This window comes from Lontra canadensis, unplaced genomic scaffold, assembly GCF_010015895.1.
Source record: "Lontra canadensis isolate GAN:19392208 unplaced genomic scaffold, GSC_riverotter_1.0 scaffold48, whole genome shotgun sequence".
NCBI classification, from domain to species: Eukaryota; Metazoa; Chordata; class Mammalia; order Carnivora; family Mustelidae; genus Lontra; species Lontra canadensis.
The window spans coordinates 2,440,051-2,466,793 of NW_022631042.1; the positions used below are offsets into that span (position 1 = coordinate 2,440,051).

The 26,743-nt window shown below is 33.9% G+C and overlaps 1 protein-coding gene across 3 annotated transcripts in view; it reads left to right on the plus strand.

Annotated features, from left to right (window-relative positions):
- Positions 1–26,743, plus strand: part of SEMA3A (semaphorin 3A) — a 306,101-nt gene that overhangs the window by 275,605 nt on the left and 3,753 nt on the right. For all 3 annotated transcript variants that reach the window (XM_032873239.1, XM_032873237.1, XM_032873236.1), the window contains 3 exons: positions 5,928–5,969; positions 10,307–10,464; positions 14,071–14,138. In XM_032873239.1, coding sequence (XP_032729130.1) covers positions 5,928–5,969; positions 10,307–10,464; positions 14,071–14,138 — 268 coding nt within the window. The remainder of the gene's footprint in view (positions 1–5,927; positions 5,970–10,306; positions 10,465–14,070; positions 14,139–26,743) is intronic.

The window sequence follows — 26,743 nt, forward strand, 5'->3', positions numbered from 1 at the left end:
AGTGTTCTGGTGGAAAGAGTTTAGGCTCTTCACTCACATCTAAATAGCATTTTTTTGGAATACTTATATGATCTCTTTGAGCTTCCCCATCAGTGAAACAGCAAGTGTAATACCTACTTCAAGGAAGCTAGAAAAATTAGACATTTACATAAAACATCCAGGACAGTGTCAGGTACTATACTCAAATTTTATTAATACAGTTTTATTGTTTTAGCTTAGCTACACTGAAAGTAAGCCGCATTTCCAGTGGAGTTTTCTGTTAACCCTTGGTTTAAGTCTCCAAAAGCATAAAAATCATCATAATTCTATTCTGATTTTTTTAGAATCATGTACTTTGGCCTTATTTTACGTCTAGTATAGAGTAATAACTAATCACTGTTGTTCACCAAGTCCCATTTCAGTATTTACACATTGATACTTTAGCCAACAAATTCAAAAATACAACTATCCAAAAGGACAGTGTTAACAATATAGAGTCCTTCTAGATTTAGCAAACACATCATGGACACTGAGGGGTGAAAAAGTGAATTGCTGTCTTTGTTCATTGTTGTCTCCACAGCCTAAAAGTTTTTCATCCAACATCTATTAAATGAATAAAGGAATCAGTATTGATGAAAAATTGAAATATGAGAAATTAAAGAGTTTATGGTCTTCCTCAGGAAGGCCATACTTAAAGTGAGGTGCTAGAATATGTAGAAAACAAACTGGGAATAGCAACAAGTTATCCTGCTGATTATATCCCATAGTAATCTCTAGTGGAAAGAAAAAAAATTACCAACTCTATTTAGAAATTTATGTTCCTATCACTGTTACAAGTGAAGTTACAGGAGATATTGTGAAATATTATAACTTAAAAATGTCTTATTTATATCCAGACTCTCTTACTTTTATATTTGTCCTGTTACTGTTGTATATTTCCCTTCAGTTGTTTATATTTAATTCCTTGTGTCTCTAGGATTTTAAGTTTATCGTTCACACCTTAGCCATGTTCTTTAGTACATTAATAAAAATTCTAGTTTAAAAAGATATGAATTTAAGGTAATCTAGCAAATGACAACAAAATCTTGAGAGGTTGAAAGCCAACAATCTCACAAGCAAAATATTTAATATCTATTAGATTTTGTTAATATTTTGCAGTTTCCAGAGAAATACACAACTGAATTAAGCCTATGATAACTATTGGAATGACATTTTTGTGTTTTTTAAGATATCATGAGAAAGGTTATTGATCATTCTCCTACAATTAAGTACAAAGAGGTGATATTGTGCTGGTAGACAAGTAGGGTTTTTTTTTTTGTGAATTTATACTTTTATAAAAAGATAGTTTGCAACCTGGGACACATCTCCTTCCATAGATAAATGTTCCAGTTCTCTCCCATATTCTCTGTTATGCATTATTGTCATTATTATTTCTCTGGCACTGAAGTAGACAAAACATATTTGGGCAGAGTTTAGAGAAATATTTACTTTTAACATTCTATTCTATCAGGCAGAGTTCATACATATATTGTGGTCTAGCAATTGGAATATTTCACTGTCAAACTTTGTTTAATTTTGTAGTGGGAGGGAAAAAAACACAACACATTAAAGCGATTGCTATGTACAGTGAAACAAGCAGAGAAATGTTACAGTTTCTGTATTTCTATTTGAACCCTGCATGTCATTCCATTTAACATAAAATAAAATTAAAAAGTGTTAACCTGAGCATAACAGTATTTTGACAATATAAATAGACAAGGAACAGATTTAGAGTCATAGTAGTATCTGATACTCTTGGAGTTTAATGTCAACCAACAAGTTAATTTTACCAAAATATCATCTCCAGGAGACCATGTTCAGTACGTGTCCTTGCTAGGCTGAATAAACCAAACTTCATATAAAAGCCTGAATTAAAGCCAGTACTATGTCCATTGCCATCTTGAGGTTGGTTTTAGGAAAACACCCTGGCTAATCACAGAACATTCCATTGGTTTCAGTTACATCCAAGAGACTTTTTTTATTCTGGGTGAAATCAAATCCCAATCAGAGTATAGAAAGAAAAATATTCCTCAGTAACAGAAATTTCCATTTTAGAATAAAATTTTAATAGGTAATAAAATGTGAAATAAAATTGGCATTGGTATAGGAAATGATTTTCAATTGCCATTACATATTCAAAATGGTATTGAAATGGTACTGAAGTACCAAGACACAAACCTAATTCCACGTATTGTAATCGTAAGTCTGTATTTGGATCATATTTACTAGTGATTCTGAACAACTTAATTAAAGTCAGTTGAGCCTCAGTTTCTTAATTCCTTAAATTTTTAAAGTTTTTTACAAATTAATTGTACTAGTAAGTTAATATTAGTAGTAAGGTATTATTACCTTACGATGGGGTCTTCTTTCCAGTCCAAGGAAAATTTTACTTTTGAGACAGTAGAGTGTTACATCAAGTTGCCGTGCATTTAGTACAATGGATTTTATTTATAGTCCTATTGACTGCAAAGGATGGCAAGTCAGTTACATTGATAACGCATGCATTTTAAACTCAATTTATGCAATATTCCGCGAACAGCTGAGCTAACAAATGAAAGAGTTTAATTTTCATTCAAATGTAAAACAGAACTGATGCTTTCCAAAACCTAGTCTCTTAACTCATTCTAAAGGAGCGCCCGCGTGCTTTAGCATCCAGGGAGTTATGTCAGATTCTCCTGGGATCAGCAGGTTGAAAAGCTCTGCAAGCACGAAAGTTTAATAAGGACTGGATTAAAATATCTGAAAAAAAAATGGTAAATTAGAGTCATAGAAAATCTTGAAAAGATGCTAAGTTTTTAATTTCATTTTTACTTGAACACCAATTAACTTTGCAATTGAAACCAGTTTCATGAAAAAATGCTTATGAAGCTACATCTGTTTTAAATGGAAGTTGTATTCACCACCAGCTATTTCTCAGAAAGAAATATAGCTTATTTAAATGGATGTCATCTTAATATATTGTCTATTAAAATTCAACGGCCGGCAGCAAATAGCACATCCTATTCCAAACTGCTACTAATTTCCTGGTCCAAAAAATAAATAATTTTCTTTTAATTAAGACATTCTAGGATCTTAATTTAAGAATGTTGAAATCAGGGGCACCTGGGTGGCTCTCTCCATTAAGCTTCTGCCTTCAGCCCAGGTCTTGATCCCAGGATCCTATTGCTTGTCCCTCTGCCTCTTGACCCTCCCCCTGCTTGTGAACTCTCTTTCTCTCTCTCTCTGACAAATAAATAAATAAAATCTAAAAAAAAAAAAAAAAAAAAGAGTTCCAAGGCATAATGAAATTTAATAGAGGAAGCAGTCAAAAGAAATGAGTAGTCAGTCATGCCATATAAAACAAAGAAGCCCAGTAATAATAAATATAGAATAAAAGTGTTCATTCACCAGTATAGTTCATTAATGATTTCTGCTTCTGAGATTCATGGGCCACCTCTCTAGGGGAGGGGCTAGCCTCAGTGGGCTGAGGAATAAATGGCATTGAATGGGATATGAACAAGTAAAGACAGTGAGTATAGAATCCTCAGATTATTTTCAAAGGAATTTCAGCTGAACTGAAAGATTAAGGAAAGATCTTTTTAAAAGATGACTGCCTTTATCTCAGACAAATTAAGAGGAAGGAACAGAATGCAATGGGGAAAGTGGAAGAGATAGGAGAAGAAAGGAAAAATTGGCAGAACATTCATTTATCTTTCATTCATTCAATTCATTTAACAGATTTTTTTGAGAATTTATAAATACCAGAAACAATCCCAGGTGCTAGGAATATAGCAGTGACTGAATAGCCAAACATCCCTTTCCTAAATTAGAGAAAGAGAGAGAGAGTGTGTGTGTGTGTGTGTGTGTGTGTGTGTGTGCGCGCGCGTGGTGGGGTCTGGGGGGGGTGACTTATGGGGACAAACAGGAAAGAAAAAAATATGAGATGCCTGTGCTGCCCCTCCTTACATCCTATCAGCCTCACTGTATGCCCCAGGAATTCTCTGACAGCAGGCAAAAGGGCAGGAGTTCCAGCTGGAGGTGTGGGAGATTTAACACTCCTGTGGGCATCCAGTGAATAATGGAATGAATAAATACTTTTCTTGGTGTAAACCTCAGAGAACAATTTTGAGAGTCACTGTCTACTCTCTTCAGATTTTCTCTCATGGTGACTTCCATAACAAATTATTATTTTTTTTCTTTACTTTTTCTCCTTCCTGTCACTCCTTCATTCCTTACTCCTGTTCCCTACCTGCAGATAAGAACTTCCCTCAGACACTGCTTTGGGGTATAAGGGGAAACTCACAAGACACAAGATAAATGTTATATTTATATCATATATATGTTATTATATATATTATATATACCCATTAATACAATATGTATGTGTGTATTTCCAGGTAGTGATAAGCACTAGAAAGGAAAGCTAAAGCAAGTAAAAGATATGTGGGTTGTGTATGTGTGTGAGAGAGAGAGAGAGAGACAGAGATTTGAATAAACACTCTGTGCCAAGCACATTTGTAAAGTACTTTGCCTTTATGAACTCATTTAGTCTTTTCATCAATCCTACAGGGAAGATACCATCATACTCATTTTTAAGATAAGAAAAGTGAATTACAGAGAGGTTACATACCTCCCCTACTATCACACTTGTGGCCAGGTTTGCATTTGAATCTATGCAGTTTGGCTTCAGAATCCAGCTCTTCACACTTTGTTCAGGGCTCGGCTATAGTCACCTACGCAGTGAGGCCTTCTAAGATTCTTCTTCCCACCTAAGCCTCTTTCTCATTAGCCACCTCTGAAACCCTCAAGCAGTCTCCTTCTTAGTATTTAGTATGTCACTGGTGAAGGATACAATGGAGCACAGTTCAATGAAAGTAAATCTGAGAGAATGTAAGGTAATGTGTTCAGGTGAATAGCCTTTTGGTAGTCTAAGTTAATCAAAGAATGGTATTTATTTATTCAAACTATATATGTTCATGATGGGCTTCAGCAGAACACTCATTGAAATATATTGGTGGTTGTTACTTCCCTAGTTATTATCTCTAGATAGCCTGTTGATAGAAATTGAAGAGATCGTGTACTCTGGCAAAAACATGTAGTGTAGGCCTTTGCACATTAAAAAGTCATTTTGATAATAAGGTAATCTCATCCTACTCTGAGCTCTCACAGTCCTTGACAGCTGGAAACTAGCCTAATACTATCAACTTTTAGTTGGTGTTATTGATAGCTGGCCTGGTACTCACAGCCCAGTGTTCTCCACGTGAGCGTGCAAGTTTTCACAGAACACAAGCATCAGGCAAGGCTACTCTGTGACCATGAGGAATCAAGAAAAAAGCAAGACCCTTCTGTAATCCTGTCTGAAAACAGACAAGACCATAAACATTGTCCAATCCACCAAAAAATGACCAAATATCCCCCTATCCTGACTCTATGAGTAATGGCTACTTCTTTACCAACTATTACTTTAGCCTCATTTTGCGCTTCCCTCCTCCTAAATAAGATGTATGAAGAGACGTAATCATAGAATTACCTCTGCTTTCTTCAACATCCCAGGCGGAGCAAACGCCACTTCCTTGAACCCTCTCTCAAATCAACCAACACAGACCCAAAACCTCTGTGTTCGTTCCAAGACTCTTCTGCTGCGCAATCTCATGGTCTCCCTTACTGCTATGAGCAATAACCCAACTTGATCAACTGCAGATATGTATGTCTTTGACTGGAAGACATTAGCATCCTCCTTTTGTCTGTGCCACATCTTCGCTACTCATGCATGCACCTTCCTTCATGTATCTTATTTCCCGATTACATTGCTTCTTGTAGGCACTGAAGTTAACTCTCTGAAAGCTTATGTTGGTGTTCTATGTTCATTAATATCAATGACTGACTTTTCTAATTGACCAAACAGTTCACATTTTCTTTTTCTTCTTTAGGAGCCAACTTCTATTTCAGCAATGGAGCTTTCCACCAAGCAGGTACTATCATTATGTATTACAGTCATTTTGTTAATTTGCTGTTTCAGTTAGATAAACATAGTTATGATTCATCAGATTTTACAGCTTTATTAACAGTAGTCTCCCACCCCAAAAAGAAAGAACATTCTTACAATAAGCTAGTAGAGTGAAAATTAAAGATCCTTTACATTGCCCTCTGTTTTTGACCAATCTGACATTCCTATAAATGTATTTCTTAGATCATTGTTGGTTGTAAATTTTCATTTATAGCATTTCTTTTTTGGGCCATTGTAAAATTTTGCTTAGTAATTATTTTTATCTATCCTTAAAAATAGCATTGGTGTGTATTTGAGAATATAAATAAGTTTATCGTTTAATTTAATTTGCATGAATAAACAATATTTATTTTATAAGCTAATAAAATTTTGCACTGGGCTGTATATGTTTGGAGGATCTTGACTCAAAAGTTAACTTTGCTTTTTCAGTAATATTGTGTACTAGAGAAAACATTTAGCTTGGCTGCGTATTAAAGGAAAACAGCAAAGTAGTCACTGCCAGTGATAAGTTATTAAACTCCATGAATTCAAACGTTAAGGGCAGTGTGTTAATAGGCTTTGCATTCACATTGAATGAATGCTTTGGCAAGACACTTAAGAAACACAAATGACTTCTAAATGTTAAATTATATATACAAAACAAATATAATTTTAACTTTTAATAAGTTATCTTTTCCCCATAAATGTTACATAGCTTTCTATTCAGTGTATCAGTGGTAACTCAAAAAAAAAAAAAAAAAAAACACTTGGATACAGAGTTGAAATTAATTATTAAATAACCTAGAAGAAAAAGCCACAATGGAGTAGGAAGCCCTTCACTGACCATTCCAAAAACTTATATGTAAAATTGTTAAATATGAAAATCATTTGGCTAATCTTATTGCTGAATTGTTTACATGTTTTATCCCTGTACATGACACTAAAATACTGTGCCAGTAAAACTCAGTGTATATCCTTTCCACACTTACATATCAAAATAGATTGATAATCTCTAAGATATTTAGAGAAACTCAGAGTGCAGATATTATTGACCCTGATACTGTTATCTTACACTTCATAAGTATGTGTTCACCTGTTCTTGTAATCTAAAAATTGTCAAATGTTGGCAAGGAAATCCGGGGATTTCCAGAAAGGAAGCTAGACTGGGATATTCTTTCCTTTAATGATTTTTTTAAATTATTTATTTATTCTCTGCTTGGTTTCATTGCCATTCTTAATTATGTTACATACAGTTTTATAAAAAATTTTTTAAGTATTTTTAAGTACTTTAAGAATTGCCTATTAAATGTAGCACATTTCACACACACACACACACACACACACACAGAGAGAAAACACCCAAAATACCAGAAACAGTTCATCAATTTAAAATACCATGATACAAGACAAGTATTCCTAGCCTTCATTTTCTGTTACTGGCAGTTTGATTTCATTTAGATCTGAATCAGTTTTACTCATGCTCATGGAAATTTTAAAAGTGAGGCAGTAGTTTCAAGAGTGTCAAATAGTGTTGCAACTAATTTTCTGGATAAATGGGCTCATCGCCTGCTTATGACCCGAAACTTGTTAAGGAGGATAGTGAGAAAGCCTGTGGTGATGTTAAATTGGGCAGAAAAAGCACATCAGGTTACTTGCTAGGGACTAGATTATGTTCAATGGTGCTTGCAAGCCTCCCCTATATTTTTTCTAGATAGCATAATTAGTTTTGCAATTCTTAGTAGTACTGCAGAATAATTATAAAATGAAAACTAGACTAGTTGTATTTAATTTGGGGCATTTTATCACACTTTTAATTTTGGTTGCCCTATTTTTGGTTTTTAATTCCCATGTTAATTTCTCTGGTTTCCTCCTTAAAGGAATATGACAGATTTAGATACTGTTATTTAGGTAATAACTCCTTCCCAACTAAAATTTCATATTCTTAAAAATTTGTAAGTATGAATTTTGCTTATGCTTCTTAAGTTATCGGCCAGTCCTAGAGATCTTTTGATTTGGTGTGACCAACTTGATCAGTAGTTTTTTAAATAGTTCTGACCACAATACGGGGTTCCACAAGTCCATATTCACCAATGCCAACCATGCTTGTGGATATGGCTACCCCATTTTAACTAATTTGTTTCAGTGTCTCATGTTGGGCACCTGGGTGTCTCAGTTGGTTAAATGTCTGCCTTCAGCTCAGGTCATGATCCTGGGGTGCTGGGATCAAGTCCCACATCAAGGTCCCTGCTCAGCAGGGAGTCTGTTTCTCCCTCTGCCCCTCCCCCTGCTTATGCTGTCTCTCTCCCTCTCTCTCTCTTTGAAAAAGAAACAAAAAAAAATTAAAATTTTAAAAAGATGTCACGTTTATTTCATTTTTTATTGCATTGTGATTGCCTGCCTTCAGTACAAACTAAGCTTTTTTTTTTTTTTTTTAATATGATTTTGAAAGAGAGAAAGGATAGGAAGGGGAAAAAGTTCCTTCCAATAGTTCTTTACTAATATTTTTCAAATCACAGCCAACTTTTACCACATTCTGGTTCTGTGGAAGCTTTAAGAGAAGTACAAATCAACATAATTTTCTCTTGACAGAGAGCTTAACAATACTCATCTTTTCCTCCCAAGGACTCAACTACTGCTTTTTTAAATTTGCCATGGTTTATAGGATCTTTTGGTTCATAATAAAAGATGAATATATTAAGAGATTGAACATCCATAGTACATATTCTGTTTACTACTAAACTAGAATATTGATATAAATAGTCTTTACTACTGAAATGCAATAAGCAATATGAACCAGGGTAATAGTTATCAAGGTAACTGTTTTAATAATGGCTTACTTTTTACTGTATTACATTTTCTCCCTCATTTCCCTTTCTTTTATTAAGGTATGTTAGCTGGTTAGCTTTAAACACAGAATTATTTTGTGTTTAAATACTTTTTATAACCTCATTAATTTCATAGATTCTAATAGATACATCAATCTTCAATTTATGTTTATATATGTAGCTCATCTTTGGGAAAGTAATTTGTAAATGTAATTTTAATTATATCCATTGCTTTCAGACAATTTGTAATATTAAAAGAGCACACCATGTTTCAAATATTAGATTTTCTACAACTTCTTTTTCATTTACATTGTAGAGAAATTAAAATACAATTTTGAAGTCTTTTCCATGTGCACCAATACATGGTTCAGTATTTATTCAACTTTTATTTAAGGCTTACTGTAGTCATTCAGTCCTTTAGTACAAGAAAAGGAGCTATGATACTAATTACAGCAAAATGTGGAGAAATTACAAAACAGTTTTATTTGTATTTTATCTTGTATTTACATGTATTTGCAGTTGCTCAAATGCTACATTGGCTAAACCGTAAAAAGCATTTTTAAAACTGTACTGAAATCCTGGTTTGTTGCTGCCACAAAGTTTCTCCCCCTATATTCTACCTCATTTGGTAACTGCAAATTCATTGAGTATAATGGCATTGTAGAACATTTTATCTGAATGCATACTTTAAAGATCTAGTTAAACATGCTCATTTTGTGACTAAGAAAGTGAAGTCTTAGAAAAATTAGGAGAATGGCTCAAGATGACACAGAGAATTAATACAGGGCAAGATTTAGAATCCAGGTACCTTGATGGTCAACATAGCACTTTTCCACAACAGCCAAGTTTTGTGTTCAAGTCTACTGCACCAGCCAGACTGTACATTTCCCCATTTGATGATCTTTCAGATGAAAAGTAGTTTAGTTTAGAGTAATCTTCCTGAAGGTAGTGCAAGGACAAGACAGTTGATGTTGAGTGAAACTTAAAATGCGAGCACCAAAGCTTTTCTCTGGAGGACTTATAGGAGGGCAGACTATATAACAGGCAATGATACAGGGCACCCATGAGTCAAATGCAAATGTTCCCTGCTTCAAGACCAAGAGAATACATGGCAATATAGATGTGCTGATTAATCAAAATTACAAACAGCAGAGAAGTTAAAAAAAAAAAAAAAAAGAAAGAAAGAAAGCTTTCCAAGAACAAAAACATTGAAGATTTGAAAATTATATTACTCAGTGTCTTCTTTTAAATTTTTATCTTTATTGAGATATAACTGATATATACCCTTGACTGTCTTCCCTTGGTTTTGTATTTTAAAATACACTTGTTTTATCAAATATTTAGATGTTGCTCTTGGTCTTTTTAAATGTTCATATGATCTGCCAGGCTTTTGACAAAATTGCCAATAATGGGATTTTTTTGAACCCACTAGCATAATTTATTTTTGATGTAGAAGTAACCCTTTTTGTTTTGACATAATACTAAACTTTTCCCACAGCAACAACTATATATCGGTTCCACCACGGGGGTTGCTCAGCTCCCGTTACACCGCTGCGATATTTATGGGAAAGCCTGCGCAGAGTGCTGCCTCGCCAGAGACCCTTACTGTGCCTGGGATGGCTCTTCATGCTCTCGCTATTTTCCCACTGCAAAGAGGTAGGAGAAATATCAGAAATAAATACAAATGTTTGCTATTTATCTTACTTGAATCTGTTTTTAAACAACTTTCTTCATATAAGTACATCACCTTTTTCTGATGAATGAAGAGTGGTTTAAAGGGGTTTGGGGGTTTTTTCCTTTCTCTTAAATAGTCGAAACAATCAGAAAAACATGTATAATTATAGTTGGGTACCAAATATAATGAAACAAATGGTTTTAATAAATTGCTGAGGGAAATCTAAAACATTACAGTAACGTCCTTGAATGTTTACACTCGGAAATTACAAAGTTTTCCAACTTCATTTTACACAGGGGGAGAAATGAGGGCCAAAGCCACAGAGAAAGTCAGGAACAGAATCTAAACTGGGCCATGTGCCTTTTGACCAAAATGCTTTTCTCTCCAAAAATACTCTTCTTTTTCTATCCAGCAACATTCTATCCTGGTTTTAAATTTTAATAAGGCAATTTATGTCATTGGATGAATGGAAAATTTGCAAAGAAAGTAATTTATTTACTTTTAGAGTCTTAGATAGTATACAGGGATTCAATTATAAAAAGTCAAGAAAAATATTTGCAATTTTAAAAGATACTACATTTTTTGTATAATGCTGAATAACTAGCATCATATCTTTATTTGATGCAAAATATATATCTATTCGACCTCCCCCAAATTTAAAGACCACGTTATTACCATAGTATCATTTTGTGTTTGTAGTGTTTGAACTTGAAATATAAAACCACATGATGAAATACCTATTTGTTAATCTTTGTATATATTACACAAATATTTTAAGCATATTCATAACACTTAACAGCATCTTTTTTGGACATGCTTAAAAGTTACTAAGATATGCCTAGAAGCTATCTAAAATGATATGTTTAGATAAAACATAGCTATACGTTGCGGTCTAGGAGATTGTGGGCATTAGGAACAGGCATTTGATTATTTGATACAGTACTGTTGAGGAGTACTATTAACCTTCAGTGAACTCTTAGACACATCTTAAAAGTTGTATACAAACTGGTTTACTTATGCTTCAAAAAATAAAAATACTTCATTAATCTGACAAAATATTCACCTCAGCATACTCTCTACAGCAAACATATGGCTACCTTTCTCTGTAGATATTTACTAGTATTTCAGATACAAGCAATGAAAGTAATACACAATATCTTGCTAATATAAACCCAAGATTAACAGTATGCACATCAGCCTTTTGAAACATAAAATAGAAATCAGATTTATCAAGGTCCACTGCATTTTAGGAGCAATAAAATTTGTTTTATTTTTTACTGTAGTTAATGTTTTACAAGAAGCTGTGATGTGGATTTTTTTCATTGCTAGTAAGCTGTGTTCTACATTTGGGGCATTTGACATGTTTTGAAAAAATTCTAGGGGAAAGGAATAACCCTAATATGTACTTAAATCATTTGATTACATACTTCAGATAACATTGGCTGTGTAAAATCGTGTACAACTTAAATTTTTCATATATAATCAGTCCATATAGATTAAAACAGTTATCTTGTTAATATTAAATGTAAGTGTAGTAGTAGCTAATTCCATTTAATAAATGCAATTTCCTTAAGCCTTCAACATTCAGAATTAAAATAACATGTTTATATTTTTTCATAAACCAACAGATTTTGCTAGAAGTTTAAAACTGAAACAAAAGTTTAGTGTGGAAATGGTGTGTTACTGAGTAAAGAAACCATGGATAGTTTAATAAATAGGAATATGCAGTTTTTATAGCAATAAAATTAAATTATTTAAGGTTGAACTTCTGTGGTTCTTAATATCACTCAGATCTAGGTACTTTTAATATTGGAAAACATAAAATTCATGCTTGAATTAAAAATGAGTACCGTTACCTTTCCACGTGAAAGTATATATTACCTAAATTAGCAATAACTCATTCAAATTTTAAGCTTTTTTTAACAAGAAAGAAGATAAAAATGAGATAACTACACCTATAAAAAGTTAAAAACCTGTATATTATATATTTGAAATATGTTTATTGCATACCTACAATTCCAGACTGAAGAAATTATCATTAACACATTTTTGTTGTGCCTTGAAGATTTTACTTAATCCAATTTCATGTGTCTTTGAAAAGTATGTTTAGAGGCAGGCCTCACAATTTATATATTCCCTGTGATGGCTTTTTTCAAAAGCCTAAATGGCGGTAAAAAATGCCTTCCCAAATGCTTTGTGGTTCGTGTTTCACAAGTTCCCTTGTTGGCTCAATTTTGAAATGCGCAACATCTGTTTGATAGTCTCACCAATTCTACAAATAGAAATCTATAAATACTTTAGTCTTCCAAATTTATGAATACAGTAACAATTTCCATGTTTGCAAATCTCAATGGCCTTTGTGAGAGCTCTTTTCAGGGGTGGTAACTAACTTTGCAGCAAGACAATATTAATTAACATTGACACAGAAAACAGTTGCGCAAGTGTCCCCAGTCTTTTTCATTTTGTTATATGTAGCCAATCTCCATTTTTAGCCTCTTTCTCAATCTCCACATCCTGCTTGCACTGAGATAGCTAGAGACAACCTCCTTCCCAGTCAACCACCAACAAAGTAAAGAAAGAAGACACCCAGAATGTGTTGCAACTAATATGATCTGAGCAGCAATATGTAGGAAGAAATCTCTTTAGATTTTTATAGCAAATTTGGCTTTTCTTAGAGGTGAGTCCTCCTTCTCTCATCTTCCTCTGACAGGAGGCAGACTTGCTCCACAATATTTGTTACCGCACTTCTTCTTTTATTCATTTCACAGGTATATCAGTCTGCAGTCATAGCCGTAGGATCATGAAAGAAATGTTTTATTAAAAAAAGGTTGATATAACAACCAAAAAGAAAAATTAAAAAGTAACTTGAAACTAGATTTCATAGGGATGCCTGGGTGGCTCAGTCAGTTAGGTGTCTGCCTTCCACTCAGGTCATGATCCCAGTGTCGTGGGATTGAGTCCTACACTGGGCTCCCTGCTTATCAGGGAGTCTGCTTCTCCCTCTCCCTCTGCTCCTCTCCACCACTCTTGCTCACTCTCTGACAAATAAATAAAATCTTAAAAAAATAGATTTCATAGAATACTTTTAAATTTAGCAAAAGGCTATGTAAGGAATTACGTATAAGTATTAAGAGAAAGAAAACAATCGTCAATTTTAATTTTCAAGCTCATTCTCTCATTAGTGAACAGAAAAAAGTTTAATTCAGATTATTGAAGAAATGGGTTGGTATTCTATATTTTGTGCCTTTTCCTCAGAATTTAAAATGTTAAGAATTTTAGATTTCCTGATGTTAGATTCTTCCTGATTGGCATCCATTTGTACATAAACCATGAGTCTTCTGTTATAACTTTGAAAGACTTTGCTGCATTGTTAGTGCATTTATATATTATTTTCCATTTTGATCACCTGGAGACTTCTCCTACAGGTGTAATGAGCTCCTTTTAAAAAAAAATTCTTTAATCAGATACAGATGCATATCTTCCTGTAAGCTCCTGGTGTCTTTGATTTTTGATTCTTCTTAATTCTTGTGACAAATTTGAAGATGGAATAAGAATGCAGTAATACCTTTTAAATGTAATTGTTTTAGACGCACAAGACGACAAGATATAAGAAATGGAGACCCACTCACTCACTGTTCAGACTTACAACACCACGGTAAGTTACAACATTTTCATCTTTCAACCTGCTAATACCAGGGTAAGTCATAAGCAGTAGTGTGTACCCACACATGTGCATGCGGGGAACACAGCAGTACCAGAATACTTAAAGAAATGCAATTGAAGAGAAAGGAAATCTAGAAGAAAGAAAATTCTAAAGAATACTAAACAGTGAATTTTGCTTTTTTAATTGCAGATATGATAAATCCAAGTTTTAGATCCTCACAATGCTTAAATTTCAATTTTCTCATATTACCAAAAAGAAGCCAGGTTTAAATACATGCTTTCATATGTAGTTAGCAACTTGAGAGCAACGGGCAAGAGAAATATTCATTTAAATATATTAAAGAAGAAAATGTAGCCTTAAAATAAGCCATTCAAATTATTATGGTGATGATGCAGCCCTTTTGTAATGTTATTGGGTATCCTAGTCAAGTAGAAGATAATTCCGCTATCTTCACATTGATTTTCTAGTAGGATATTCCCTTGAACTGGGGATTTGGATTGTTTCATTTTATGCTTCCTTAAAGACATCAAGTTGTAATTAATATCCAGTACTTAATGCTGGAATATCATATCAACCAAACTTCCTTTAAAATGTGGTAAAATTATAGTATATCGCCCCCCCCATTTCAACCCTTTACAAAAACAATAATGAGGTTGTGCTTCCCTCTGCTGGGAAAACATATCAATGACATCACAGCTAATGAACAATTCATAGTTAAAAATAGCTGAAATACAAAATGTAAATATGTTACGTGTAATTGAACATAATTACCTTATTAACTTTTTTGGTGTCTTTTACATTGATCTTAAAAGAAGGTCTAATATTTTTATCAGTTAACTTGGATTTGATGCACTACTTCTGGTATACAATATTCACATTTCATGAATGTTGAGAAAGAAAACATACTGCATAAATAACACCCCAACATGCATTCCAAAACCTAGCTACCTTCTAGAGGTCAGATCCCCCTGTTGTGTATCCTGTACATGCTGGTGTCATCTGATTCATGAATACTCACAGGGCTGTCTGGGGGATGCCAGTAACAGAAGATAGGTACCCACAAATTGAGCCTATATTTGGGGTCCATCTTGCTTGCACAATTTCTTGCCAAGGACTTTACTGTCTTTTATTGTTCTCATTATAAAGAAAAAGGATACCACTAAATTGGAGCAAATGTCATGTTTTTTATGTGTTTGTGCAGGTAGGGTACATTATTGACATATCCTCCTTAAATTTTTCACATGGTGTATTTCAGTTGGACAACCAAACATTAATAGTCTTGCATTAATCTATTTCATGTACAAATATTGAATTATGATCAGCACCGTTAAAGCAGTGCAGTATTATGAATTTGTCATATTAAAGAATCTTTTTGCTTAGGTATGGAGAAGCTAATGATAAAAACTGCAAGTAAAAGAAACAGAACAATAGAATTAGAGCTCATTTCTGATCAGACTTCAATCTCCCTATCAATATAGACTTTGCTATTTTGCTCACTCATATTTCTAGGGTTATAACAGATGCAATTATCTTGAATATTATAGATATTTAATAGTTTTCTTGAATGAATCTAAATATTTGAAGCTACAGCACAGATACGTCCCTTATTGTTTTTGGTTTTCAGTAAAGATTTAGACTAAATAGCATCTATTATTTATTGTGAAAATGACTTAAGTCATACACTGCTATTAACACAACCATATTTAAAAATAGATTTCTTAAGAAACATCACTGACCAATCAATTAACTAATAAAAAATGATTATATACTACTACATGTAGGATACTATGCCATATTTTAAAGATTGCTGGTGAATTACTGTAGATATATCCATTTGTTGAATAATCCAGTTCCTTCATAGACCCACTTGGTATTTTTTGAAAATGATATATATGCTGGAATTATGGACATACATATAATACAAAGAAAAGCTGACCAAAAACATATTTTTAAAAAAGTAAGACTGTGTATAAATAAATGTTGACTGTTGAATGAATGGCTTTTGGAAAGTGCTTCAGATTTTGAAGTTCTGTTTTGATGACGTTAGAGTGATGAAAGCTTTTAAAAATTGAGAATATAGAATTGCTTAAGTATAGAAAGTAAAGTGAACATGAATCACTTTTTCTTTTAATACTTCAGTCAAAATAATATAGGAAAGAAAGGGAATTTCTGTGGTTCAGTGTTCCTGGGTGTGTGTGTGTGTGTGTGTGTGTGTGTAAACAATGCTACCTAGATGCATGTGATATATGGGAAGAAACAGTAAAATAGTCTCAGAAGTTCAGCAGAAATAAAACATTCCCTTTTTGAAGGCTTCTTTATTCCTTATCTGCTTGTATTATTAATTAACCAAACATGAAAACCATATACCATAGATTACGGTAAATTTCAAATGTTTGGAAACTAAGTCAGGCATTCCCACGGGGCCAGGCTGAGTCTTACCATTAGGAACCAGTGAATTACCTTAGAATAGGTGATGTCTATTTTTGAAATAAAATGGGCAAAAACCCAGGGCCCAGTCCTGTGACATCATGTATGTTGTCTTGCTAGTGTCACATCTCACATTGAATAAAATATATGTGCTCATATGGAAACATACAAAGATAGGAGATGTTTTCCCAGAAAACTGCTAAGCAACTTGAAGCCAAGTTATACACTTCAGGACAATCAGTTCCAGCTGTAATGGTAAACATATTCTGTAACACTCTATATTTTACATATCCTGAGGTTTTAATAGAGAGACTATATAAAATAACTCTGCATTAAGGTGGAAGAAATTTCACTCTCGATGAAACCTTTAACACTCACTCAGCTCTTTGCTCCCTCTTGTGTAAAGGCAGCACTAATGGGGAGCGGGCCTAGGTGTCACATAGAAAACTCCAGCTCCACCTTCCCTTAATCTGGCACACTCTTTTCCATCACTAGTGGCTAGTCACCTAGGGAAATTTTAGTATGAAACCCTAAATGTGTATGTGCTGGCAGATCTTCTTGTCTTCTAGCTCACACCTCATACAAAATGCTAAAGAGAAACTTCAGGTTGTTTCCATTATGTTGTTCCCTTCCCTAAAATAACTTATGCACAGAATAGGAGCTTGTCTGACTTTGCCTCCAAGAGCATGACTATTCTCCCTTCTTTACTAAACAAGAATGAGTAGTATTATGATCTCCATGCCCAGAAAGGGACAAACCATATATAACAACGTTTAAAAAGGTTAACATCATCTTGGATTTTTGAATCTTTGAAATATTTTACGTCCTAACTTTAGTTCGGTACCATCATTGAATTTACTTTGTGTTAATTCTCTTGGCTGTTCTACATACATGCATTTCCCTTCTAGCATCGCACAGTAAAACATCCACAGAATTCAGTCTTCTTAATTATCTCTGCAACTGGCTCATCTCAATTTATGTCTCAGTTGGCATCAGCATTGTTCCAGAATTTCATAAAACATCTTGGCAATGTCATCTTTGTGGTCTGCAGAGCTGTAAACTTAGTATTTTGTAGCAATGCTAATCTGCTCTCTGTTTTAGCTTATTTTATACACATAGAAATTCCAAGGGAATCTAAGCATTTAGCCCCAAGAGAGGTCTCAAAACTTGATAGATGAGCATGATGTCAGCCCTAAAAAAAAAAAAAAAACCCTTAACTTTAATAAATTACTAAATTGTATCAAGTCTAAGATGTCACTGAATATAAGATGCACCATTTTTTAAGGACTGCTAAGAAAGAAAAACTCTCCAAGATGGATACTCTAACAGTGATGCCAGCATCAAGCCAGCTTACAGTGTTTCACTATTAGTGAAAAGAAGAAATAAACTCCTATGAAGAAGACAGCAAGGGCATTTGCTTGTTTCACCTATAATCATGGGTGGTAGAAAAGGGGAAAACCACTTCTTAAATCACAGGGTGATACTCAAAACATTTACTTTCTGAATTCACACCAACAGTGTGGACCAAATACCTCAGACAAGACTTTAGTTTAAAGAGGTGTCAGGGGTGCCTGGGTGGCTCAGTGGGTTAAGCCACTCTGCCTTTGGCTCGGGTCATGATCTCAGGGTCCTGGGATCAAGCCCCACATTGGCCTCTCTGCTCAGAAGGGAGCCTCCTCCCCCAACCCCCGCCTGCCTATCTGCCTATTTGTGATCTCTCTCTGTCAAATAAATAAAATCTTAAAAAAAAAATAAAATAAAGAGGTGTCAGGTTAGGAGAGACACATGTATCTGGCCAAAGTGAAAACAAACTCTTTCCAGAAAAAAGCAATTTGAACTCAGGTGAAGAACAGCTCTAAGTTGGGGCGCCTGGGTGGCTCAGTGGGCTAAAGCCTCTGCCTTCGGCTCCGGTCATGATCCCAGGGTCCTGGGATTGCTCAGCAGGGAGCCTGCTTCCCTTCCTCTCTCTCTGCCTGCCTCTCTGCCTGCCTCTCTGCCTACTTGTGATCTCTCTCTCTGTCAAATAAATAAATAAAATCTTAAAAAAAAAGAACAGCTCTAAGACATATTCTATTATCAGAGGTATTAAAATATACAACGTGTATATTCTAGAATGAAATTATTACAGTATCATCTTGTAAATAGGCAAATCCAATTATCCATACTATAGGTGTGTGAGACATGCACACACATACACACCTGAATGAAAAGAGGTTTGAAATATTTTGTACTATCATTGTTCCTTCCTAAACAGTTTTTAAATATGTCATAAGAGATTACCCAACTGTTTATGCACCCATAATTTAACTGTTGTAAGGTTTTTAAAGCATGCTGTATTTTTTAAATTCCAGAAATAAGGGAAACATATTAAAATACAAGATGGTATTTTCATTATTGTTTACGGAAGGTTTCTGCTTCAGTATATGGGTGTTTTCCATCATCTATCATATCTCTTGGGAAGAAGTAAATTAAAGTCCATGTTTCCTGATGTTTAAATGTAAAAATTCCTATGGTAATTTTATTCTGCCGTATATATTATATATGCTTTCTTGGTAAAACATTTGCTATAAAATCATAAAAATAAAACATATGAGATATTCAATATAGAATAAATAAACATGGTAATAGGTATCTTCATATTGGTTGTGCTTTTTTCATAATGGAATTTCAGTCTGTCTTATACCAAGAAGCACTTCCGCCTTCCACAAACAAAGGTATCAAGCATAAATGTAAATGCAGTGATTCAGATGGCTTCAGTGTTAACTTCATAACATATCAATTTCATTTCCATATTTTAAACTAATTTCTAAAAATTAAGATACTAGTGACCACCTCTAATATAAAATTACCTATGAATAGTAAAGTTAAAATACCGTGGTCTTATCTACCTGCTTGTTTATCCATTATATATGCCAACAAGAACATTTTAAACTAACATCCACAGGAATCAGTGGGTTGAAAAAAGATGGGAAACTACTTGAATTGTAAAATTTTACATGCTGTATTCTGTTTGGTAATTATTTCCCAGCACCAGAGACAGATCTTAATTTAGGAAATAAAACAAAGTAGTTTAAAATCTGATATTTTCACAAGTTGATAAATTTTAAGTTTACATTTTCTCTAAGGTTTCATAATTGAGTCTTTTTTTGTACTTGGCAGATGCATTAAGCACGTGGACTTTAATACATACATATGCATGCATGCAAACTCACATTCAGCTAGTTAGTAACTCGTTGGTACAAACATCATACAAAACATTGGAGAAATATTGTACTAAGCATTTTATCAATAAACAAACAGGACCCCTATTATATAGCTTAGTATATACCGTAGAACTTGTTTTCAATGTACTATATGAGATTATTAAGTCAGTTTTAGCCATCTTAATAGTCTGGTTGAAAAATGTACATAAAGGTTAGGGATAAATGAAATTTTTTGTCTTCAATTTTATTTATTTTTAGGTATTTTATGCCTTCCCAAGACTTAACTGATAAAATGCCTTTTTTGCTACTGCTACTTAAAAGGGGGATTATTCCTTCATTTGAAGTCAAATTAGGTTCTTTCCTATTGATAAATCACCATTTAAATTTCTATAAAAGAACATCTAGAATCTGGTAAGGAAAATCTAAGTAATGATGTTTATACTTAAGAAATGCATTTTTGGGGCGCTTAGGTAGCTCATTCATTAAGCATCTGTCTTTGGCTCAGGTCATTATCCCAGAGTCCTGGGATCGAGCCCCACATCTGGCTCCCCGCTCAACAGGATGCCTGCTTCTCACTCTCTTACTCTCCCTGGTTATATTCCCTCTCTTGCTGTGTCTCTCTTTGTCAAATAAAAAAATAAAATCATTAAAAAATTTTTTAAAAATTTAAACAAATAAGAAACGCCTTTTTTGTAGTCTTGTGTGTCACAGAGAGCTTGTGGGCAACATTTCCTTTTGTCCTTAGTTTAGCCTTAAGTTATTGAGAAACAAATTTACAATGTAAAATATTAACATTACAATTTTAAAGTTACAATTACAAATATAATTATAAAATGTGATGAAAACAACTGGAATTAGATTTCCCTTTATGTTGTTCAGCAACTAAAAGTATTTGTTAAATATTTAAAATAATTTGCAACCATTTCCTACTATCCTAAATTAACTTTTACTAGTATATTCATTACTTATGAAGTTCAACTTTAAAAGAACTTTCAGGGGGAAACATCAAAAATTATAACAGAAATTAAGTAGTTGAATAAATACAGGGTTTACTATCCCACCTATCTCTATCTTTTTTCCATGATATCACATTCTTACATTATTAACATTTCAATCCTGGGAGACATTTATGGGGTTAAAAAGGAGAGTGAAATAAATGGAAAGCTGAAATGTGATGCCTTCTGTTTCTGCTGTATTGGAAGAGAATCAAATACTAAATAAGGCCTTTAGCAACATGATATTTCTGGCCAAATGATGGATATCATGACTTTTTGTTGTTACAAAAGGAAGCAATTTATTTAACTTCTTTCTTTCCTCCCATTCTTTCTGGTTTATTAGCCTCATTTCATTTCCATAAATTATCCCACTAAAGGAGGAAATGATTAATTGAAGATTGCTTCCTTAAAAACATTATTTCTTGTCATTAACAACAGCGATATATTGTAACATTGTGTTATTCAAACACACTGTGGTACTTTTTAAATAATTTTAATGTTTGTTGCTCTCAATTATTTTCCTTTAACTATTCAGTTCAACTCATGAGAATTCATTATGCCAGTTTAGCAACTAACTCTACCCTTCTTGTCTACTGATAATTTTCATAACAAAAGTTTATATTCAAAACAGTTGCTTTCTAAGTGCGAAATGTATTTTAAAATAGATTAAAATGGGATTGCTTTCTTTCTGGAAATGTACAGAATTACTCATTGGCATAGACATCCTTTGGACTTATAGGTGTCCCTGGAGATGTGAGAATGTATTCATATGATTTCTCTAATCTCTTTCTCTTCTTATTATCCCATATTTGGAATTTTTTATTTCGGAGTATACTTGATCAGTTATCTTCTACCACCATATCTCAAATCAACTCTTGTAACATTATAAAACAAAAAAATTTAGAAGATTTGAAATGTTTACATTGCCAGGGTGGTTTAATAGCATATTCTGTCATATTCAAGGTTATAAACCCTATGCCCTTTTTAACTGATTAAACTTTTAACCATTTCTTTTATGTAATTATGATAACTCTGTGTCTGAGGATATCAAAGTTACATCAAATTTCAGCTTTAAACGCAGTGTGAATAGTTACCTGGATTTTCCATTCAGCAAACATCAGCCAAGGGTTTATGACTGCCTAGTGCCAGGATTATAAAACATATGGTATGGAGGAAGACAACCAGATTAATAAATAATCATAACAAATAAAACTACATGTGTTCTAAAACTATATGTAAAAAGATTTTTAGGAAGCATAGAAGAGGAAATAGTTTATTTGATGGTGGTCAGGGAGTAGGATTGATGTTGGGAAGCAGTTCATAATTTGTCTTACTCTGAATTCTCAATAAAGATTTTAAGTTTTGAATTAATAGCTGAAACTATCACAAGAATAGCAGTAACAATAATAGTACCTCACATATTTATGACTGTTTCTGTGTTCAGGCATTATACTCTTATTTTTATGTAGATACATTTTTAACAAGAAAAAAGGTATTAAAAAGGGTTATAAAAATTTTATGTTGTCCAAAATTGCTAGATGACCCAATAATATATTTCAGATGATGTGTAATTATTTGGTTAAAAACAAGGATAAGACAAAGATAGCAATAATGCTACACAGACAAACAGGTACACTGACAGAACAAAACCAGGCACGAAGGGAGAACATAGTCATTGTGAAGTTCTAAGGATAGAACGTAAATTTGTCTAATGCGTTTTTTTAGCCAGTGGTGTGGGGAAAAACTGATCAACAGATGAGCCACAGAATTAATTCTTTAAACAATTTTTTTAAAAAGTCAGTTTTTCAGGGCACATGTCCAGCTCAGTCAGTAGAGCATGTGACTCTGGATCTCAGGGTTGCAAGTTCAAGCCTCATGTTGGATGTGGAGCCTACTTTAAAAAAAAAAAAAAAAAATCAGTTACTCAAGAGAATCTCAATAATTCCTAAAACTAACACCAGAAAAAAAAAAATCTCCCAAGGTGAACATCAAGAAAATAGTGCATGGCAGTGGACACCGTACTGGACAGCATTGTGACATGAACACAGTGAGCACATCAATAGAGTATTCCTTTTGGGCTTCCTCAGCATAGATCAGAAGGACCCCATCCAACACAATTCACAAAAATCAGTTATGTTATTGGATATATATATTATTGGAATAACCCAATGTGTTCCATGTAAACTGCTCTCGGATCAATTAGTTTAATCCAGAGGGAGATCCTCGTTTATACTTACCCTGAATATGCAAGGTTTCCTATCCTTTCCTATCCTATTCCTATCTTTAATCAACAGTGTTTTTCTTAGTTGAGCTTTTGATTTATATTGGATAATTGTAAGTTCAGTAATATATGCACTGAAAAATATTTAGCCTATAGCTGTACTATGCTACCATTTCAATATAGAGCTTTTTGCTTTAATAAAGTCAAAATGATAGTATGTTTGGCATCCTAAGGAAAAAAAAAATTGAAAATCTAGTAAGACAAGAATCAAAATATTGTCCCTATTTATATTTTTTAATAGAAAGATAGAAACAGAGACAATGATTAGGGGGCATAGGAGATAAAGGCAGGAGAAAGAGAAATAGAGTATTATCAGAATTCTGATGTGTCCTGTGTTGTGCAACATTTACTCAAGGATTTGGGGTAGAAGGATCAGGAAAGGAAATGGATAGTTATTGAGTGCCTTCTAATTGGTCTCAAATGTTTATCGGGTATCTGTTTATAAAGGTTCACGTATGGGGAAATCAATAAAAAAATGCTTATAGGTTGTTATATCTGAGCACCCAAATATATGAATTCTTGCCTAGGGCAATTTAAATGAAAATTATGGCGCTAAGTTAAAATTTGCGGATGATAGAAACATTGTACTGAGGAAGAATTAATAGAAACTACTATATTCAGTGGAAATTTAGTTTTTGCAGTTGTTACTGATGGCAGCAGAATCTAACAAAACATAGAATAGGAGAATCTCAAACCAAAGAAAGACAATAGTACCTATGCATACCGACTCTGATTGATAGTTAATATGGCAGAACTTGTAACTTCATTGCTTACTAACTAGAACACTTTCTTTTGCTTTTTTATTTGGACAAAAGAGAGAAAGAAAAGCCAAATTTAAAGGGGGAATGAGTACTAATGGTGTTGGTGAGAGTAGTTATCAAGGCAATGTAAAGACCCCTGGGCAGTGAACTAAATTCTCCAGTTGTGGTTCTTACTCAGGTGGAAAACTACCTGAATGTCATGTTTCTTGAAGAACCCCACAAACTATCGCTATTATAAACTAAAAGCAACTTAGTATAAATTCTTGATTAAATCAAATACCATCTTATACTAGACTGTACTATAAGTAGCAGATGAAATGGTTTCTTAAATATAAGAAAATATTTACTGTTAAGGAACTTTTGGATGTCTGGGTGGCTCAGTCCGTTTGGTTCAGGTCATGATCTCAGGGTTGCAGCATTGAGCCTGGTGCATCAGGCCTTAAACTGCTCCGGATGTGGATCCTGCTTTAAGATTCTCTCTCTGCCTCTTCCTCTCTTCCCCCACTCACTCTCTATCTCTCTCTCTCAAAAAAAAAAAAAAAAAAAGAAAAGAAAAGAAAGAAAGAAAAGAAAACTTCTATTTTATTTTTTTAATTTGTTTATTTTTTGTGCACTGGGAAGCAGTTGCTGTCACAAGAGAACCTGAGAAACTAAAAACTGAACAGGTTTCCCAGGATTAGAAGAAGGGTTAACAGAAAACTCTCTATGGAACAGATAGAATGATTAAATTAATTGGGAAGAAGACAATTTTATGAATATTTGAAAATGTACCTACTGGATGTTACATTTACATTAAACTCTATACTAAGCTTTTTTTTTTTTTTTAAGATTTTATTTATTTATTTGACAGAGAAAAAGATCACAAGTAGGCAGAGAGGCAGACAGAGAAATATAGGGAAGCAGGCTCCCTGCTGAGCAGAAATCCCCTGTAGGCTCCATCCAAGGACCCTGAGATCATGACCTGAGCCAGAGGCAGAGACTTAACCCACTGAGCCACCCAGTGCCCCTGGAATAGGCTTTCTTATTATACAAGGTACATTGCTCTTCCTTACTGTGTGTCAACTAATCAACCGAAGGAGCTCTGTGTTTGCAAAGAAGAACTTAGATCTTAAGATTTTTACAGATATCTCTCTCTCGTAACTTAGGTGAGAGACAAGTCAGTTCTTATCATAAAGTTCTACAAGAAAAATAGACCTGGATAAGCCAGAAGATACTGGTGGATCATCATGTTGTTTGCTTCTAATTCTAATGGTTTTTACTGTTTTATGCTGTCACGTTTTATGAGTCATTAATACGTAGAGATTGAATGAAAAGTCTTTGCCTAAAAGTTAAAGGATTTTTGAATTAAAACTTTTCTTTTACTTTTTTTTTATTTTATTGGAGTAAGAACACTTAATGTGAGACCCACCCTCTTAAGTTTTGAAGTGCACAATACAATATTGTGCTCTGTAGCACACTGTTGTACAGCAGATCTCAAGGTCTTACCTTGCATAACCGAAACTACATACCCATTGACTAGCACCTACCCATTTCCCTTCCCACCTCCCACCCCTTCACCCCCCCACCCCCGGTCCCCGACAACCACCATTCTAATATCAGCTTCTAGGAGTTCGACTACTTAAGGAATTTTATGTAAGTGGGATCATCATACAGACTTGTGCTGTGACTGGCCTATTTCATTTAGTTTTCCCCAAGGTTCATCTGTGTTGCTACGTTTTGCAGATTTCCTTCTTCTTCTTTGTTTTTTTATAAACTCTGAATAATATCCCAAGTAAAAGGATTTCTAAATCAAAGTTCAAACTGCACAGCAAGTAGGGAAAAAAATGTATCCACTGACCTATGTGACAAGGTACTCTAAACATGGTATCACAGGAGATTTTCCAGTGCCCATTAGGCAGAGAGATTCAGTTCACCTCTATCCAGGGAAGCAGATATCTTGCAAACTAGCACAGCAGCATGTGTCATATCCATTCATTCAATGATATACAAGTAATTTCAGAGGGTGCATTAAAAAGACTACCATATTCAATATATATACTGACATACAAAGATAGATCTCCAATATAAAAAAAGAAAATGTGACTTGGGATCAGTTAAATGTTGTTCCTTTACATTTCAGTCATTTCCTTTTTCCAGGTTATTGAGCTGTTAAATAAGAAGGGACAGATACTTCCCAACGTTTTAGAAGAGTTTCATTTCACAGTTTAGGGTGATAGAAAAGAAAACACTGAGATTGACCTCCCTAGGGATAGCAAATGGAGGCAGAACGTCCACCGTGGCAGGGTGATATTAGGAGTTGGTGGACATAAACCGTATACAGGGGTTAGGTAAAAGCAGGATTTTGGAGAGCTTTAAACCTAGTAAGAGCAAATCATGTTGTCTGTGACAGACAAAAGTTCTCAGGTGATTGGAACGAGGGTAAAATTGTCAAAGCGATGCCAAAAAAGGTGGGGGGGACATTTTTTTTAAATTAAAAATCTAGCTGAGTTTGAAGTAGAGAGCAAAAAATTTTCATCTGTCTACACTGTCAGCCCTCCATGCATGTGAAAATATATTTATTATTTTCTAAATTAATTTAATGAGTTCCAGATTGTACAGGATGTCATAATGGAAACAGGATTATACAAGATAATAACGAGGGGTTTTTTTTTCCCTTCTCTAAATGAGTTTTACCTAGACTCCCTGTGTCCTACTTTTGATCTTAACTGTGTTTCATTTACCACATTGAAGGAGGTTACATAAAGGGTAAAATAATAGAAATTTAATCAGGAAACAGGTTTTCTTATTTCTACATTTTATTATATACTCTTGCCATATTCTTTAGCCTAACTCTTGAAAATAATAGAAGATGTATCATTTTAAAATAAGGACAATTGAAACCATATTGCTTTATAATTGTGCGTCTTTCTTCTGAGCCATCCCAAACATT